At 38.9% G+C, this 20528-nt stretch overlaps 1 protein-coding gene across 2 annotated transcripts in view; it reads right to left on the reverse strand.

The window, feature by feature from the left end:
- LOC132095527 (xin actin-binding repeat-containing protein 2-like) overlaps positions 1 to 20528 on the reverse strand; it is a 74294-nt gene that overhangs the window by 2368 nt on the left and 51398 nt on the right. For both annotated transcript variants that reach the window (XM_059500615.1, XM_059500614.1), the window contains exons 4-7: positions 13201 to 13287; positions 11507 to 11576; positions 11289 to 11383; positions 1058 to 10247 (exon numbers count right to left, since the gene is read on the reverse strand). In XM_059500615.1, coding sequence (XP_059356598.1) covers positions 1058 to 10247; positions 11289 to 11383; positions 11507 to 11576; positions 13201 to 13287 — 9442 coding nt within the window. The remainder of the gene's footprint in view (positions 1 to 1057; positions 10248 to 11288; positions 11384 to 11506; positions 11577 to 13200; positions 13288 to 20528) is intronic.

The following is a 20528-nucleotide window of genomic DNA, read 5'->3' on the forward strand; positions in this document are numbered from 1 at the left end:
GACACAGGCATATCAAAATCATATATATAGATTTTCTTTTAATTATAGCCAAACATGTACTGTTCAATATGCATCCAAGGCTGGGTTACCATTTGTTTTTAATCTAGCCTTTTATTTATTTTCCCCAGTCTGAATAACAATTGGTTTATAATTTGTAGTTATTTTGGGAAAAGTAATGATCCTGCAATCTTGCAGCCTCTAAAAAGAAACAAACCAACCAAACACACACACACACACACACACACACAAACACACACACACACACACACACACACACACAGACACACACACACACACACACACACACACACACACACACACACACACACACACACACACACACACACACACACAGCCAAGTTGCTGTTTCTGAGGTCACACAGAGGCAAAATTTTAAACTCAATTTGTGTTTTCCTTCAGTTGGTGTTCAGTATCAATCCCTAAAACATTCTGGTTTTAAAGTACATTTGATTCTTGCAGCACTCTCAAATGCAAATGAGACAGAGATGAATGGCAATTATGGAGAAAGCACTCAATGCTATTGAGATATTTAAAATTCTAAGCTGATAAACTGTCTTTTTTGATTCCTTGATGGTGCTGCAAGCGAGAGTAAGCAGAGAGCATTTCTAAGTGGCTAAAAAGAGTGTAAGCTGCTCCCCAGACTGTGATTTCCCAGGACACTAAGTTGAAATGAAATGTAAATTTGAAAAATAAATAAATATATGTATTTATTTAAAACTTTAAAGTCAAACTTAATTTGAATATAAAACTTCAAACTCTTAATATAAATTTATAAATTTATACATTTCAGCTATTAACATGTAAATAACTGCAATGAGTCTCATTTGTTCCATGACTGTCACAGTCACATACACGTTTACTCATCTAAATGTGGACTTGTCGGAAAAGACAAAAGTTAGAAACACACAGTTTAAACAAGTAATGACGTTTTGCAGTAGCTTGCTGATAAATTTCATTCCCATCATGCACTGCAGGCATATTTACCCGGCACAGCAGTCTCGGTTTGATGCACTAGTACCTGGCTTGGCTCTCTCACCTGTGACACCTAAGCTTTTGAACACACTCTCACTTTCTGTCCATGCTTTATGGAAGTTCTTCATCAGTTCCTCTGCAGAGGCCTCAGGTGACACCGTCACCTCTGATGTCTTTTTCTTCACAGCATCAGCATAGGAAAAAGGCACCCGTTGCGTTGTAATGCTTTGAGACTGTGTGGAAACCGCCATGGTGCTTCTTGATCCGATAATTCTAGTGCCGAACTCGTCAACAGAAGAATAATGTTCAGTGACTGTTTTTGTCTCTGAAAATCCTGTTGGATCGACAGACTTGTCTTCTTTCACATCTTTGCGCACATGCATAGGGGAGCTCAGCTGGGAGCATTGTTCCCTCTCTGGAGGAAGCTCAGGCTTTGAACCTTCAGATGCAATTTCACTCAGTCTTGACTCCTGTTCCTCCTGTTTGTTTTGTAGCTCTTTGATGGGGGAACTTTGCTCACTCATTTCAAAAACATTTTTAATATCCTTGATGTTGAAAGCAGCCATATCCTCTTGTTGTCTTGCTTTCTTCTCCGTATCAAGCTCCAGGCCGTCAGTTTCCCTGCCAGGCTTCTCTGTATTGTCAATTGGGTCTTTTCTAATACCAACTTTCCCTTCTGACGTCTCAATTGTTTTGGCTTGTCCAGACAGGTTATCCTTAGAGAGATTTTCCTTCTTTTTCATTGCACTCTCAGTCTCGGTGTTGGGCCCTAAACACTCTGGAACAATAATGGCATCTCCACTTACGTTAGCGATATTCAATTCAACCACTTGTGTTTCAGAAGACCCAAAAGTGTCCTCTTCAACAGGTTTAGAATCAGTTTTGATCTGACGTTGGAACATGGTGGGAAATTCCACAATTTCGGACTTCTTTCCATGGGCTGCCACCAGGTGAGGCACCGGATCCGGCGAAGCACCACGAGAGAGCGTAGCTGTGGCATTTCTGAGCCGCGTCAGACTATCTGCCCGATTCGAGGAGGTTGAAGGGGAGGCCCTGCTTAAGCGAGAGTTTGGTGTCTCAGACTTCCGTGGAGGAGGCGTCGGTGGAGTTGGGGAAGGTGAAGGTGCTGGCCTCTGTGGCGAGTCGGTTCTCCTTGTGGACTCAATGGTGATGAACGTAGGTGAGGAAGAGCGCAGCCGTAACAATGGAGATGGAGCTCTGGGGTCAAGAGTTGTAACGCTGCTCATTTGTTGCTTTCGACTCTTGCGTGTTGTCTTCATCTCCTCTTTGACCACCTTCTGTGTTTCACACTTTGTAGAACCAATGGAAATCTTTGAAATTCTTTGTATGGCTCCACTAGAGACTAATTTTTCATAGGTGGCCTCAAATTCATGCTTTTCAATTGTGCCGTTAAAGTGCATTAGCTTAGCTTGAACAAGATTTTTAACATGAGCGAGAATTTCTTTAAGCTTCTTTTCGTTGTGTTCAGCAGCTGCCCCTTCCAAATCACTCTTCTCCTCTGGCCCCAGAAGCCAGGCGGGCATTTCATTGAGCAGTGTTTTCACAGCCTTAGAGTCTATTTTTCCTGCAACCCCCTGTAACTCTGAGATACGAGACAACATCTTCTGCGCTTCAGCTTGTCTTAGAGATGTACTGGTGCTCTCTGCTGAGCACTCAGCAGTCTTCTTTTGTGCAGATTTGTCTGTCATTTTTATTGGAACATTTCTGCTTTCATCTTTTGATTCCTCAGGAATCTGCTGGCTTCCACTGGCCTGCTTCTGCTTCTGTTTTACAGTCGCACCCTCCTCCTGGAAACTCTGCTGTTGGAATGTACTTTCGGTTTTGATGACCTCCTTGTAAACTTCAGTGTTTCCCATTTGAATAGTGTGCTGTGCTTGCACTACGGAGATTTCTTCTTGTTTTTCATCAGATGTCAGGACTGGCCACTTAGGCTCAGCAGGCTTGGCCTCTGTGGGTGACATGGATGTGGTGTTGTTGCTTTGAATGGCTTCTTTGTCTTTCTTACTCTTGCTCCTCCTTTTCTTTTTCGGAGTGGCAGGGAGCCCCTCTACAGGTTTCTCTTTGGCCTCTTTCTCCACTTTATTCTCTGTTTCTGTGGGGCTTTTTTCTCTGCTTTCTTTCACCTGAACATTCTCCTGCTCCGCTGTGGCTTTCTCCTTGCTTTCCAGTTTAGCGCTCTTACTAACTTTCTTAGCCTTTTGACTGTCGACCTTTTGGGGCTTCTGCTCACCATCCTTAATTTGAATCTCTTTGATTGGTAGGGAGCGTTCAGGGGAGTTTTTTTCTTGATTTTTCTTCGGAGAGCTTTCCTCTTTTGTTTTGTCCTCTGATATGCTGCTCACATCTTTTCCAACATACTCAGATTTATTTTTAGCGACACTTTGAGGTTTGTCCGTTTTGACAGAGGCATTTATTTCTTCTTTGGTTGTGTTTTTAATAACCGTCTTGGTCACCTGTTGTATATTGGTCGTCACAGATCTCTTCTTTTTCTTTTTAGCTGAAGTGGAGGTGGTCTGCTGCTGACCCGAAGAGCCCTGCGATGACTGATTAGAGATAATGTTCTGTTTAACTAAGGAAATACCAGGAGATTTTGGAGGAGATTTCTCATTTGTGGCAGCGATCAAAGCCTTGCTTGGGGGAGCGTTTGGGAGAGCCATGTGCTTGGATGAATCATATAAGTCTGTGGCTAATTTGAATTTGGTCACACTCTTTTGAGCTCTCTCTTGAGTGAAATCAAATGATATGCTTGCCTCTGATTGCACCGTGTCTGTGCTCTCTGAAGAAAGCATTTCAAGGGCTGCACTGACTGACTCGTGCATGCGTATTTCAAAGGCCGGGGAGCGCGGCGGTGGCGGTGTGCAGCTTTCCTCCCTCTGCTGTCTGAACTTCTGTTCAGCTTGTATTAGTGGGGTTTTGAATTTGCTTACCGGAGATTTGGACGGCGGAGGAGGAGAAGCGGGTGGGGTGAGCATCAAGGGGGCAAAAACTTTCTTGGGAGGCCGCGGAGACTCCGGTGGCTGTTTTGTGAACACAGACTGAACTCCAGAGGATATAATGGAGGACTTAACTGATTGTGTGCTGACATTTTTTCTACTCTTGGTCTCCCGTGTAGCCTGCACATCCATTTGCTCAAATGAAATTGCTGGCTCAAGCTGGGGTACTTTGCACAATGTTGGTGCTTTGACGGGTTTGACAGTCATTTTAGTGGGTTTGGATGGTGTTATGTTGGGCAGTGGAAGGAGGTCTAACTCGTGTACTGTGGGAGGCAGAGGGAGAAGGTCAAGATCAGCCATTGCAAGAGGAGGAGGTGGTGGGGTTGGTGGAGGAGGGAAATGGTCAAGTTCTGTCTTCACTGGATCACATGGAGGAGGAGTAGGGGGAGGGGGAAGATCATGATCACCCCTAATGCTCGGAGGAGGAGTGGGGAATGAGATGCTATCATAATCCGGAGGGGGCGTTGGAGGGGGAGGCAGAGGGGGTTCGGGGTCAGGTGGTGGAGGTGGCATATGGATTTCCTGCTGTTTTCTTTTTTCCAGTCTAATCAACCCCTTACAGCCACTTTTTTTCAGGTTACGGAAGTCAGTCTTCAATGTTTTGATGCCGTGTGTTTGAACAATTGTTTTGTGCTCCAGCACTGTGGTTTTTGTTTCCTGGCTACATTCTGAGGTGTGAGTGGAGATTGCAGTGCTGTCTTGAGAGGTGTATTTGTTTTGCATTGATTGCTTGTGAGCGCTTCTCTTTGATTCACTGCTCATATCAAGATTTTTAACTGCAGGGGTGGGCTTCTGTGCAAGGATCTCATTCACTGATGGAGACGGGGTCTTGGCAGGAACTTTGACCTTTCTTATAGGCTGCCTTCGGGGAATTGTTGGGCTGGCTCTCTGTGCTGTTTCCATTAAGGATTTTATTGTGCCCTTAACGTCTCCTTTTATCACTTCTTCTTTCTCTGATAGCACTTGCTCTTGGTTGTCATAGAGTGATTTTATGGAAAGCTTCACGTCGCCCTCTGTGCTCGCCCTGCGCTGCATTCTGGGAGATGGAGGAGGCTCAAGTAAGAGCTGAATCTTGCCTTTCACATCTCCCTGGACACCAATCTCCTGCTGGCAAACTTTTCTCTCATTTGATGCTTCTTGTAGACTCTGCATTGCTGTGTGAATGTCACCCTTTACAATTACCTCCTTCTCCACCTCTTTCACTGCATGTTTGGCCTCCTCCAGCGATTTCAACGTACCTTTGATGTCACCTGGCACCAAGTCTTCTAGGACAATTTCCACCTTGGTGGAAGCCAAGTCTTTTAGCGATTTCAGCGTTCCTTTGATGTTACCAGGAATGATTTCGGGCTTTTCCACCTCTCTGGGCTGATTTTGGGCCTCCTCTAGGGACCTCAGGGCTGTAGGTAAATCAGCTCGAATGACTTCTTCTTTCTCCAAAACAACTGTCTGGTTTACAGACTGCGTCAGAGAATTCATCACTGCTTGGAGGTCTCCTCTCACAATCTCTTCTCTCTGTAAATGTTCAAATGAGACTGGAGGCTCGGTCATGAAAACCTTAACCGTGTTATGAACATCGCCTGGGACTATATCTTCCCTGTCCACCAGACGACCGATTTGAGCTTGATTACATGTCAAGCTGAGTTTCATTCCCTTAATATCACCACCGATGATTTCCTCTTTTTCAATTTTACCCGGGTCAGCCTCATCTGGCTCTACCTGCAGCTTTTTGAGGTAATCCAGTGCACCCGACTCAATACATGTAGAATAAAAGCTCACCTTTCCCCTCTCTGCTTCATCCACTTCAATTCTCACAATTTCCTCTGTGTCTGGATTGCAAAGTCTCTCAAGGCACCCTTTAACATTACCTCCGACTATATTTTCTTTCCGAGTGCTTGATTCTTCAGGAGAATTGAATAAAGAGTAGATTGTCATACGAACATCTCCCTCTTCGTCTTCTTGAATGAGAATGCCCCGTTTGCCAGTGCTCTCCTCTTTCAGCAGGTTGTTTATGGCTTCCTGAATGTCACCTCTTATTATCTCCTCTTTCTCCACAGAGGCACTGCTGTGCTGTTGGTGCAGCTGTTGTACGGCGCCGTTGATGTCTCCCCTCTCCTCTGCATTTATAATGATTCCCCTCTCAGTTTTCTCCTGTCTGTTGAGGAGGTTCATCATGATGTTGTGCAGATCTCCTTTAATGATTTCTTCTCTTTGGATCTGGGGAGCTTCTTTGTTCATGAGGTTGTACTTAGCCATTCGAACATCTCCAATTTCATCGGCCTCTATGATAATACCTTTGTTGTCTACCATTCTTTGGGTGAACAGTTCATCGAGGGTGGCTTTAACACTCTTACCAATGATTTCTGTCTTCTCCATGCTGCTCTCATTAAATTCAGCGAATGGCATCGTTTCAAAAAGCCATGTTGTGGTTTTGACATCTGCTTTGGGGATTTCTTCACAAATTACCTTTTTACTTTCGTCACTTTCGTTAACATGATCAAGAGGATTCTTCTCAAATAGCCATACAGACTGTTTGACATCCCCCTTCAGCTGTTCCTCCATAACAACAGTTTTCATCTCATCTTCTGACTTTTCAGCATGTATCTGATCAAATGTGTGAGTTTCAAACATCCATTTTGCTGTCCTAACATCCCCTTTATGAATCTCACTCATACTGACAGTACGCACCAACTTTTGAGACAATGCATCAGATTCAAAACGCTGCTTGTTTGTCTTTACATCGCCTCCCTGAATGTCCTCGACAGTTTTGATAGATATTTTGGCATCTTCTGCAATCTTATCAAGGGGCTGGGTTTCAAACCTCCATCTTGCTGAGCTGACATCACCTTTTTGGATATCTTCCTCTGTAACGGCTTTTAAAAGATAGACCTCATCTGTCTCTCTAATTGAGTCCAGAGGCTTTGTTTCAAACAGCCAACGGGCTCCTACTACATCACCTCTATGTATGTCTTCTTTTGTAAGTGTTGTCACTTCATGATAATGGCCTTCTTTGTCTTGGATGGCATAGAGAGGCTGAGTCTCAAACATCATGGCGAACGTTTTCACATCTCCTTTCTCCTCATCCTCTCTGATGACTTTCTGCAGCTTTGTCATTTCGGCCTCAGAGGACACATCTTGAATCTTATCTAACGTGTAGGTCTCAAAAATGAATCTGCCTTTATCAACATTGCCTCCTTGAACATCTTGTACCGTACGAGCTCCTTTTAGCTCACCCGGGGTCTCTGCGATTTTATCTATGGGTTGGTTTTCAAATAACCATTTGCAGTTTCCAACATTTCCTTTCTGAATATCCTCAGATGGAGCACTCCTCAGCTGTCTCATGAAATCCTCAGAGGTTGAGCTCATAACGTCAGAAGATTGGGTCTCAAATATGTATTTCATCCGAGACACGTCCCCGGATTGTATGTCTATTTCAGTAACACTCTTAAAATTTTCTCGCTGTCCTCCACTTATGTTCTCCAGGTTCTCGGTCTCAAACAGGAAACGTGCCATGCAGACATCTTTTCCATAAATGTCCTCTTGTTTCACAGTGTGAGTTTTCAACACCGTCTCTGAATTATGCTGTATGGCATCAAGAGTTTGAGTTTCAAAAAGCCAAGTGCATGTTTTTACATCGCCTTTTTGAACTTCACCAGAATCTTTTGTACTCTTAAGCTCTTCCCTTTCATAAAGCATGTCTATAGGTTTGGTTTCAAAAAGCCACTTGCAGGTTTTAACATCACCCTTGACTATTTCTGCTGTCTCCCTAGTAACACACTCCTCATCTTCAATATTGCTAAAATATTTAATAGCATCAAGAGGCTGGGTTTCAAAGAGCCATTTGGCCATTTTGACATCTCCGGATTCGATCTCTTGTTGTGTTATGCCCTTTATGATTTGAAATTTAGTGATGCTCTCATCGAATTGGTCAATAGGGTGAGTTTCAAACATCCACTGGCAGCTTCTGACATCTCCTTTGACAATTTCCTCCCGCCGTACAGTTCTGACCTCGTGATAATGCCCAGAACTGTCTTGCAGTGCGTATAATGGCATGGACTCAAATAGATTTTTATTTGATCTAACAGAGCCAGTGGTGACACCCTCAACTTGAATCTTCTGACTTTCGTCATATTGGCTTAAATCATATGTTTCAAACATTTGCCTGTAGTTGCTCACATCCACATTTTCTATATCCTCCAAATTCACCGTTCTTGTTATTTCCTTTCTCTCCTCTCTGATCTGCTCCAGCGGCTGGCTCTCAAACATCCACTTCTGGTGTCGAACGTCTCCTTTCTCCTCAGATGTCATCATTCTTTTGAGCTTCCCCACCTCTGAAAGCTCTTTCATCTCATCTTTTGGAACAGTCTCAAAGAAGTGTCTGGCAGACTGAACGTCACCTCCTACAATTTCTTCTGCACTTGCTGGCCTGGCATTGGAATCATCCTTTAACATTTCCATCGGTTGCGTCTCAAACACCTTACAATTTCTGCGGACATCACCCTTGTAACTTCTATCTATTTTTTCTGAATCAACTGTCTTCACAAACTCTCTCTTTTCCTCTTGAATATCTTCCAAACGTTGGTTCTCAAACAGCCATTTTTGATGTCTCACATCACCTCTTTCTTCATCAGATGCTATGGTTTTCTTAAGTTGGTTTACCTCATCATCCTCATCTTTAATGTTCTCCAGAGGTTTATTCTCAAACATCCATTTTTGGTGTCTCACATCACCTCTTCCTTCTTCAAAGACTGCTTTTTTATTTAGTTTTCCGACTTCTGGAAGCTCTTTGAGTTCATCCGGTGGAGCATTTTCAAACAAGTGTCTCACAGAGCGAACGTTACCTCCAATTATCTGTTCTGAGGTAACAGGTCTGGAGTTGGCATCATCTTTAAGCTTGTCCATAGGCTGCGTCTCAAACACCATGCAGTGTTTGCGTACATCAGCCCCAAGAATCTCTTCTTTCTGCTGCTTTTGCATTCTCTCCCATTGGGCATTTATGGTGTCAAGCCTCTTTGTCTCAAACAGCCACCTTCCCCTTTTCGCATCACCTAGCTGGTTGTCTTCCAAGGATATACTGGAGATTAGCCTGACTTGAGAAAGGTCCATGTCAATGTCATTCAATGGCTGTGTTTCGAAGAGCCATCTTGATGTTTTGACATCACCTTTCTCTGTCTCCTCTCGGCGGACAGAAGTAATCAAAACCATCTCACCGGAGTGTTCCCTCATTACACACATGCACTGCGTCTCAAACATCCAAATGACTTTCTTCACTTCTGACTTGATCTCCTCCAGTACAGACTTCAGGCTCAGCACCTGCTTCTCATCCATGGTTTCAGTGTCGCCCAGAGAGTCCATTTCTTGGTTTTCAAAAATGTACCTCACAGACTTCACATCTCCTTCGGTGGCTTCTTGTGTAAAGATGACTTCTTTGGTTTGCTCATCATCAGTGTGAATTTTATTTAACGTATCCATTGGCTTTGTCTCAAACAACCAGGCGGCCGCCCGAACATCTCTTTTCCCCACTTCATTCACTAGATAGTTCCGTTTAGCTGAATCACATTGCCATCCCAGTGTATCCATGGGATGCGTCTCAAACATCAAAGCCCTGTTCTTAACATCTCCTCCAGGAATGATTTCCTGCTGAATTATCTTTTTGCCATCCTCTTCATTTTCCGAATCATCCTTAATGCAGTCCAAGGGTTTGTTCTCAAACATCCAGCGCATGGACTGCACTTCACCTCTCAGAATCTCGTCCCACTCCAAATATTCGCGATCTGGGCTTCCATTTGAATTGCTGTCTGTGTGTTCAAACTGGTATGCTGCCTCTTGAACTTCCCCTACTACTTCAATGCCCTCGTCATCATAAAAATCTCTTTCCAGGTCTTTCCTGACATCAGGGTGAATGTGTTTGCAGAGACGTTTCAGCTCTGATAGTTCCCTCTGTCTGTAGTATTGCTGTCTGTTCACTGTGTGTTTCACTGGAGGTTCAGGAAAATTTTCCGCAACGTCTGAAGGTTCCTCCAGTAGGTCCGGTGGGGGCGGTGGCAGATATTCCAGATCATAATCGTCATCGTCGTCGTCGTCATCATCATTATCATCAAAAGTAAACTCATAACTTGTTTCATCTTCTTCCACTTTGTGTGAGGCAACACTGTTCAGAGTACTTGATATTTCACTCTTCATAGTTTGATGGGACGTGTTCACATCTGATAGCAGCTGTGAATGGCTTTTGTCAAGTTCAATCTTTTTTTAGAGAGAGAATAATGAACATGAAATGGCTTATAAGCTGGATCAGAAAAGTAATTTCCTTTTTTAAAACTAAATGTCCAAATCTGGGCAATTATTTTAAAGACCTCTCCAGTATGTTTATGTCCTTATTGTGCATTCAAAAAAGACAAGCAAAAAGCATTTAAAAAGGTTCTGCTTGAGTGTCTTAAAATAAATAAATAGCACCACCTTACACAATTACAAGAAAAAGTGATCTGATATTTGTAACTGCTCAGCCACAGCACTATATATGCCTTCTGCATTTGAAAGAGTTATCCATTTACTAAACAAATGTTTTTTCTAACCCAATGCATTGTTATATTTTTTTTAAAAAGCTTAATGAATATATTAGACACACTTCCCTAAAACCATCAATATCATGTACTACACTTGAAAATTACAGCACACTGCAGAAATGTCTATTTAATGAGTTTTAATTAGTCTTTTTGACATTTTTCAAGTAAAATATTTTAAAAAATCTCTTAAGCAAGAACACTTATCTGAGAAACAAAAATGCAGTAGACAGTAAAACATGTTTTTATAGACTGTTTCTTTAATGCAGTGTATTATCATAATTTCTTTTCTGTTTTAATGTGTTCATACTGTATGTGAACAAAAACTAATTACACTCATATCAAAGACACAGTCTATAAAAATAAGGCTGAATAACTTATGCAGTGTTGATATTCAAGTAAACAGATTTCTCAAGCAAAATAAATAAATAAATAAATAAAAGTGTTGAGAGCAAGACTTGTAGTCAGAACCACCACTGGTTTGCATTGCTGTTTAGATGCACAATAAAGACACAAAAATAACTCATATCAGATGTAAAGTGAATTTACAATAACACATGCTCTCAAGTCTTATGAAGCTCAATACAACTACACTGTTGAAAGTGGAGAGACTCATGGAAACATGTAAAAAAGATGGTAAGCAGAGTCTGGTTATGCACTGAATCCTATTAAAGTATTATACATTCATGTGTCAGAGTAGAGATGTAGGCAAAAAAAGACTTACCTTAATTTTCTTACTGGGGGCTGCCTCCTCAATAGTCTTTTCAAAATGCTGTGCCAGTTCTTTAGTCGAGAGCCTCGGATAGTACTCTTCCTCCTCTGGAATCAAAAGTTCAAATTAAATACATCTTGTGAGCCTCTGTAAAATACACTGCAAACCAAAGAATGAGTCATTGTGTGATATAGAACTTATTATCTATAAATTACTGCTGGTAAACTTACCCGTTTCATTGTGATGATTTTCATAACCAGAAATAACCTCCCGGTTATGTGCGATTTGATCACGTGCAGCCTGTAATATGGCAAAATAAATACAACAACTTCAATTTAGTGGAATATGCAATAATGAAATAGAGTGCATCCCAAAGGATCTGACATGAATTTACATTTATGCACTTGGCAAATGTTTTCATAAGCATTGTGTTTTATAAGTATGTGGAGTCAAACCACTGAACATGGTGTTGCTTTAGCAGCTGGGTTAACTCTCAAGTCAAGTCAAGTCACCTTTATTTATATAGCACTTTAAACAAAATACATTGCGTCAAAGCAACTGAACAACATTCATTAGGAAAACAGTGTGTCAATAATGCAAAATGATAGTTAAAGGCAGTTCATCATTGAATTCAGTGATGTCATCTCTGTTCAGTTAAATAGTGTCTGTGCATTTATTTGCAATCAAGTCAACGATATCACTGTAGATGAAGTGTCCCCAACACAGAAATGTGGGCAGTAAGGTATCCCTGTAACACTTTCTCACACATACACCCAGTTTAAAGCAATCAACGTCTTTTCACGTGACTTACATTACTGGATTAAATGCAAAAATTCTGTCATTTACGGAAATGTAAAAATAAACTAGAAAATAAATAAAACACCTTGTTTCTTAATTGATCTTGTAATGTTAATGTCAATAGAAAAAAAAACAACAACAACTGAACATTTTATTTTACTTTATGGATAAAAGTAGCGCATAAACACAATGGATTACTGTATATATGAAATAGACATGGTAATGCATATTTTTGGATAATCTATTGAATGTTCATGGATGCAAACCAAAAGATAAAATGAATGATAAAATTGGCATTAGTCCAAAAACAACTACATTATGCTACACTTAAATATTCCAAACTAATTTCTAATCAGATGAGCCACATATAAAAAGGTAAAATCTTTTTATATAATACTTGTATAAATTTCATCATAAAAATATTTTCACAATATCATATTTTTATATTTTAAAATACAGCTAATTATCATGAATTTTTTTAATGCGACTTCGACATGACAAGAGCCTTTGAAACACATTAAATCTTATCAAATGCAATGTTTCAGGGTTTTAGTGTTTTATTTTAACTCTACGCAACACACTGATCTGCTCCCTCAATTTAACAATCAATATTCCATGAATTATTCTACTGGACTATACTCTCATGTCTATTTTCACATAGTTTCTTCAAACCTTTATTTATTCCCCTTGATTCTAATCACTTTCACTATCCTTTACCATGAGATTATTATAAGGAGGACAAAGTTATGGGTTTGATTCTCAGGCAGTGCATAAACTGAAAAAATATATACAACATATACGTTATATATAAAATATATCCATTAAATGCAATGCAGGTCACTTAGGATAAAAGCACCCGCCAAATGAAAGAATATAGATGCAAGTGTTTAAATGGAGATGATGATGCTAAAACCTCCAGCTTCTAAATGATATTTTCACATTATTGACAACTGATCAGTTGCAGTAACATTTCATAAACAGAAAAGAGGCACTATAGAGACTGTAAATTAAGAGCCGTGTGATTGTCAGTGTAGCTCCTGTTGGCGAGATCCAATACTGTGAGTGTCTGAGGTTTTTTTGTGGAATGGAGCTTTATTAGTAGCAGGGCTGTCGGAAATGTCCGTACCCTTTCATCCTGGAGGAAGACCTGCTGTGAGACTTGTCGACCCCCGCTGCTGCTCGCCACACTCATCGCTGATGAATTTGACACCTCCTGCGTGACAGGAGACAAGGGTTGTTAGAGGATGAGACAAAAACACACAAAAACAAGAAAGCGCTCACACAAAATATCTTATTTGCACTCCCTTGGCTTAGTCACAAACAAATATATTTGTGATGTAAGGAGTTGCTGTATCTCTTTATTGTGAACAAAAATATACACTAAAAGTGATGAGTATTTAGAAAATGATTTCACACTTGAAATATATACTACTGGTCAAAATAAAGAATTTTAAATGTTTGGAAAAAAAAGACTCTTCTGCTCACGAGGCTGCATTTATTTAATAAAAAATACTGTAAAAACAGTAATGTTGTGAAATATTATTACAATTTCAAATAATTCTTTTCTTTTTGGGTGTATTTTAAAAAGTAATTTATTCCTGTAATTTAAAGCTGAATTTTTTTCAGCATCATTACTCCAGTCTTCAGTGTCACATGACCCTTCAGAAATCACTCGAAAATGCTGATTTGCTGCTCAAGAAACATTTCTTATTATAAAGCATGCTGAAGACCATTTTGCTACATAATATTTTTGTGGACACTGAGATAGATGATATCTTTTAAAATAAATAAAAACTTTTATTCAGCAAAGGATAGATTAAATTAATCAAAAGCGACAGTAAAGATATCTATAATGTTACAAAAGAACGCTGTTTCAAATAAATACTGTTCTTTTGAACTTTCTACTCATCAAAAACACTGATAATAAAATGATCAAAGACACTAACAACAATTGATAACAATTAAGCATCAAATCAGCATATTAGAGTGATTTCTGAAGGATCATGTGACACTGAAGATTGGAGGAATGATGCTGAAAATACAGCTTTGATCACAAGAATAAATTATATTTTAAAATATAGTCAAATAGAAAACATTTATTTTAAATTGAAATAATATTTCACAATATTACTGTTTTTATTATATTTTTGATTAAATAAATACAGCTTATACTTATTTATTTCCTGTAGCTTAAGTGGTAGAGCACTGTAAGTCGCTTTGGATAAAAGCTTCTGCTAAATGCATAAATTTTAATTTATTATTTTTTTTTTATTATTGATTTCAACTTTATGTATTGCATTAGAAAGCTAGATATCAAACCAACAGGCATCAAATGCTGAAGGTTCTTTTCTCAAAACTACATGACTTTTCAAAATAATAGTGACAAATGTATGAACATTTTGAAATAAAAGCCGCATACTTAACCTATCTCAGCCTTTTACACATTCTGTAATACACATATGCTTTGTCAAAATAATTTCAAGGAAACCACATTATAATAAAATCAAAAATCCATTTATGCATATTTGCATGAAATCTGCATTAGCAAAGCTTGGAATTAATCTGTACATTTTCGTTTTCCATTTCAGGATTACGATAAGTCAGTGTCTATTACTGTTAAACAGCAGGTTTAATGGTTTCACCCCTTGGATGAACAGATTTCGTAATGATGTTCCAACTCACACTCCCACACACAAACACATGCAGCTGTGCATAAACAAGTGTGATATCATCAACAGGGATGAAATCAATACCGATCCGTAAAAACAGCCCAAAAACACATGCTCATCGTTGAAAGAGATACGACTGACATATACTGATGCAGATTGCATCATTAAAACCAAAGGTGACTGAGAATCAGACTTAAAAACATTCATCAAAACAACAGCGCAACAGTGACCGCCTACTGCTTCAGATGCTTGGCTTCTGGTGAAGTACTTTTCATTTTCTCCAGAGAGACTTCAAAAAACACTTTAATAAAGAGTTCCAAGTCATTAACCAAACCAACCGGCTCTGAGATGAATCACAACACTACAAACTTTGATTCAAAGCAAAAAAGCATTTGAAAATGGGAATAAAGGACTAAGTTTATTGATTACGCTCAGAAGTGAACTGTTCAATGATATCTTCTAACTTGATGGACACAAGGATTAAAAAAGCTGCACTGAGGAAAAAAAAATTATGTATTTTTTTTTATTATTTTTTCTCTCTTGAATCAAGCTTATGATTCAATTCAGTTTTGATCTTGATTCGGTTTAATAGTTTTTGCATTAATGCACTGATATACATCTCATTAACATATTACCGTGTTAAAAAAATAAGGCTCTTTCAAAAGATTCTCATTTATAGATTAAATGTAAAAATTGGCATTTACTGAATAAGATAAAATGTATAAAAAATATCTAGTGATATCAATGTCACTTAAAAATGTAACCTTTTACTGATGGAGAAAAATAAAGCATGACAAAACAGCAATAATTAAGTAAATAAACTAAGCTTAATATTTTTTATATAATATTTTAATGATTTTATAATATAAAAATTGTAACAATCGTCTTTTATTATATTTCTTTTTGTAATATTTATATTTTAAAATACAGTAAATGATTGGGCATTTTCATTGTGATTTTGACATTTTTGACACAAGGTTTATACATTTCTTTATATTTATTTTTTATTAATATACTGATTATTGACTCTTTGTTCATTGAATTTTAAGAGGAGCGTCTAGTTCTCCATTTATTCCTGCTTAAATTAAGCAAATAAGTTTTAGATAATAAACTGACAGACCATGACTGTGGTTGAAAAGAAACTTGTTTTAAACATGTTTTGTTTAAAAAGTCTTAAAGAATGCTGAAGACATTTCGGGTTGTGTTAGATAGTCCGAACAGAAAATAACCTTTTTTTTTTTAAATAAATAAATAAATAAATAAATCACACCCATCTAAAATATAAAAGATAAACACAGATCTCATTATCCAGAAAAAGAATAAAAAACAAGCTCAAAAATACATCCTACATACCAAACACACACATAATATGACACAAGTTATAGTTTAAATATACACACACCTCCTTCCCAACATGCACACACAAACAAGTTTAATAAATTAGTGTCACCACGAGCAACAGAAAGCACAGATAATGAGATGACCTGCTGTAGCAGAATGCTTTGATCCTTCTCTCAAATAACGGCTGCATGATACATAATGTCAGCTTATGCTCTCATTTGTCCACTCTGTGCTTATCATTTACAACACGCTTCTCTTTGTGAGCTGTGGATAACTGCCAAACTTTAGCTATTTTATGTGGTAATTCCATTTAATGTTCAGTAAACTACACTTTGTCTGTATACATTTGCACACTGATTTCATAAAAAGCTACAAAAATAGAGAAACATTTAAAGCAGTGGTTCTCAAAATGTCATATTTACAGCATATCTGTAGTAAATGTACCTAATTTGGTCACACTTTAGTTTGGGGACCAATTATCAGTAACTAACTATGACTTTTCCTCGATAAACTCCTAATTAATAGTGATTAATAGTTAGTAAGGTAGTTGTTAAGTGTTTATGTATAGGGGTGTGATTAAGCAATCTAAAATATGTTCATGCTGAATAAGGCATTAATATGTGCCTCATACGTATTAATAAAGAGCCAATATGTTAGTAATATGCATGTGAATAAGTAACTATTTTTAATAGTTTTTTAAAACTGGACCCTAAACTAAAGTGTAACCCTACATTTACACCAAGGAAAGCAATTTAAGCAATTTACAATCTTTCTCTTCTAGAATCTCTTATTTATATAACATCTAAACTTTGTAATAATAAGATGATTTGTGCTGGACACAACACCTGAATAAAAACTGTGGTGATTTGTGCAGTGAGTGGATTCTAACTTAAACGTCTCTGATTGGCTGTTGCATTTAATAATTCAACAGATATGTCTGTAATTCAATGTAATTGGCTACATTGCTCAACGCTGCACAAATATGCTGAAACAGAAACAAATCTCCAGAGCACAAACCATAACTTTGCTTTGCACCCATGTAGAACCGGGTCTCGTTTGTTCATAAGTTTTGAGAGAACTTTGACAGAGCGTCACCCAAAATTATTGGAACATTTACTGTTAGCTGGGCTGGATGCTACTGAATTGAAAGAAAGCCAGTTACAAAATTGCTGGCACCAGTAAAAATATGTAAACAAACTAAATTCACCAAATAAAAACTGGTGTCGAAACAATTTTCACTCAGAAATTGCAAGTACATTTAAAATGTTCCAAATCTTTCTGGGATAAAAAAAGGTTTTCTCAATAAAAAAAGTAAAAAAATAAATAAAAAACTATTTTTGGCGATTTAATATATCTGCTTTTCAAATTAATATGCACTATCGCAAAGCATTCTCAAATTTTTTTCATGATGTTTCCTAAAGGGGCTCTGGGGATCCAGCTTAATTTGAACTGCGTTATCAAGTTTAGAGGGACCAAAGAGAATCAATTCTGTTTTCAATTCATTTAGACCCAAAAAATTTATAGGCATCCTTTTATAGACATCATTCAGACAGACCAACAAACTTTCAATGGCAGTGGAGTCATTTGACTTAAATGGTAAATACAATTGTGTATTGTCCGCGTAGCAGTGGAAGGACACACTGTATTTATGCAGAAGCGTACTTAATGGGAGCATTTAGAGAGAGAAGGGGTGCTAACACAGACCCTTGAGGAATACCACATGATGATAGTGATGGAACTAATGTACACTCACCCATACAAACAGAGAAACTTTTATCTAACAAATAGGATTTCAACTAGTTTAGGACATTTCCAGAGATACCAGCACGTTTCAAGTCGGGAAATGAGAAAATGTTAATTAAATGAGAAAAATTAAAAACCTTTAATAATACTCTTTCTATGCTATAGTGCCTCTTAACACCTGACTAAGGTGTCACAAAACATCATTTTCATCAAGGAATGACTCCAGTTGAACAATAATACTTTTCTCTGAAATCCTGGCCAGAAATGGAAGTTCAGAGATTGGTCTATAGTTGCAAGAACGCTATTATCCAGATTATCCCGTCTATTATCAGACGTATCGGCAGGCACCTCTAATTTAGGGTTCAAAAGAAGAGTCAATCGTTGAAAAAAGAACTCTCTGATTTTGGTGATTTTTCTCAATAACATTTGCAAAGTAGCTTGTCCTAGCAAACTTCACAGCTTGTAATCAAGTGTCCTGGATTAGCATCTCACATGTATTTCACATTTAAAACTGGATGAAGCACACTTTAAATTGCAAATCAATCAGAAATTAGAAATAAGGCATAATAAATAAATGAGTGAAAAAATGTTTAAATATATGCTTCATAATATTTAACATTTCTTGATTCACGTCAGCTAGCACAGTTTGAGAGGCACAACTTTAGAGCACTTGAGCCCTGATGTGCTGGCAGACGAGATGAGAGCACATCTCCCACTTTCTCCTGTCATTCTGTATTCAGTTTGATTTTTTTTTTCTCTATCACTGAGCTGAATCCACCTCGTCCCTGCAGGGCGAACAGAGCACGCTCAGACCCACTGGTATGGATGGGTGGACTGGATTCAGTTTGGATCAGCAGAGCTGCTTTACACAGACTGTGACCAAAATTTATCTCCATTCTGCTTCTCTCAATGCGAGCAGTATCTGATTTTTTTTTTTTTTTCGAGGCAGGCGCTGCATGCATAATATAAGCATGTGCCAATGCTAATGGGATTCAGAGGCTTGAGAGAATCTATGCAGATCTGAGAGGGTACAGATTGGTAGAGATTTGACTTGTTATTGTATTAGATTTCGTGTTTTGGTGTAAGGTCAGCTGTGAGAGAATTAATCTTATTCTGAAAGTCCATGCACACACTCTCTTTTTTACACCAGAAGACCTTTTTGCTCATTTGGAAGTTGCATGCATGCTTATAGTGTCTAATACCTGTACCAGAACTAAAACTAGTGGGGATTAGGGTTGTCAAGCATACTAAAAGATACACAGGTGTCTTGTATTTAAGGAAACAGAAGTGCATTTGACTGAGACAACGTGGAACACAATTGTTGTGTATTTTACCATCTCACACCCATATGCTTCATTACATTTGAACTAGTTTTGCATCCAAGCCTTGATTTTACAATTGAAGATTAGAATAAAAACAAAAGCTAGATGTGAAACACCTTTAGGATTAGTTTTGGGACTTTAAAATTTACAAAAGCACTAAAAAGATGAACAAAATAAGAGTGTGTTCTTAATGTTCAGTCACGATTCTCTTGTGCCATAAATCGCCTGGGTAGAAGCTAAACTGATATGTGTGTAATGATGTGTGACACTTTAGTACAACATTAAAATTCATTTATTTTTGAACAGATTCTGTATGTCAGTGAGTGAAAATCAAAGTAACGGCATCTCAAATGCATTTTAGTACTTAAATATTTTCAATACATATACATAGCAGTATGCATATACTGTATGCCATTCCGATAATTTGCTGAAATATAATTAAACATTAAAAAATATATTTATTAATTTTTATTTTTATTTTTTTTTTTATTTATTTTTTTTGTAGTTTGGTTTGGCCTGTAATGTTTAAATATAAAAAAGTGGCACTTCAACCATGTGTTGGTGCGCACCGGCAGCAACAGCGGTGGTCTCTTACATCAACCACCAAGGAGGTCTTCACTCACGCCGTTTATACAACTAGTGTACCAGATCCTTGTGTGGGCCCAGGACGAATTCCTCTCGCTCAGAGCAGTTCACATTCCTGGGCATCTTAATATGGGAGCAGACATCCTGTTGAGGCAGGGGCCGAGGCCCGGGAAGTGGCGGCTTCACACTGAGGTGAGGAAGCAGAGTTAGAGATGTTGGCCAGACTCGGGTGGATCTGTTTGCGACTCGAGAGACATCACACTGTCCCCTCTGGCTTCCTCTGACTCATCCAGCTCCACTGGGGCTGGACGCCATGGTACAGACATGGCCGAGGCTTCATCTGTACATTTTTTCCCTGATTGCTCTGCTCTCGGGAGTTCTGGAGAGAGTGCGCCGGGACGGAGTCCGGCTGCTGTTAGTAGCCCCGTTGTGGACGGGCCGGGTATGGTTCCTTGGCCTGATTTCTCTTTTTGACGGCACTCCATGGGAGGTTCCCGTCAGGAGAGATCTCCTCTCGCAGGCGGAGGGTGCGCCCCCGCATGGAGCTTAGAGGCTGTAGGTGCTGTCTCTGAGGAGGCACAACTCTTAGCTTCCGGTCTCTCAACCGAGGTTGTAAGACCGTTCTCCAATCCAGAGCTCCCTCAATAAGGAAACTGTATGCCTTGAAGTGGAAGCTTTTCACTTCTTGGTGCGGAGACCGCCAGCTCGACCCAGTTAACTGCCCGTATGGTACAGTGCTGGAGTTCCTGCAGGCTCTCCGCAGGGTTGACCCACTCCACCCTGGATGACCCAGG

Source organism: Carassius carassius, chromosome 19, assembly GCF_963082965.1.
Source record: "Carassius carassius chromosome 19, fCarCar2.1, whole genome shotgun sequence".
Lineage (NCBI taxonomy): Eukaryota > Metazoa > Chordata > Actinopteri > Cypriniformes > Cyprinidae > Carassius > Carassius carassius.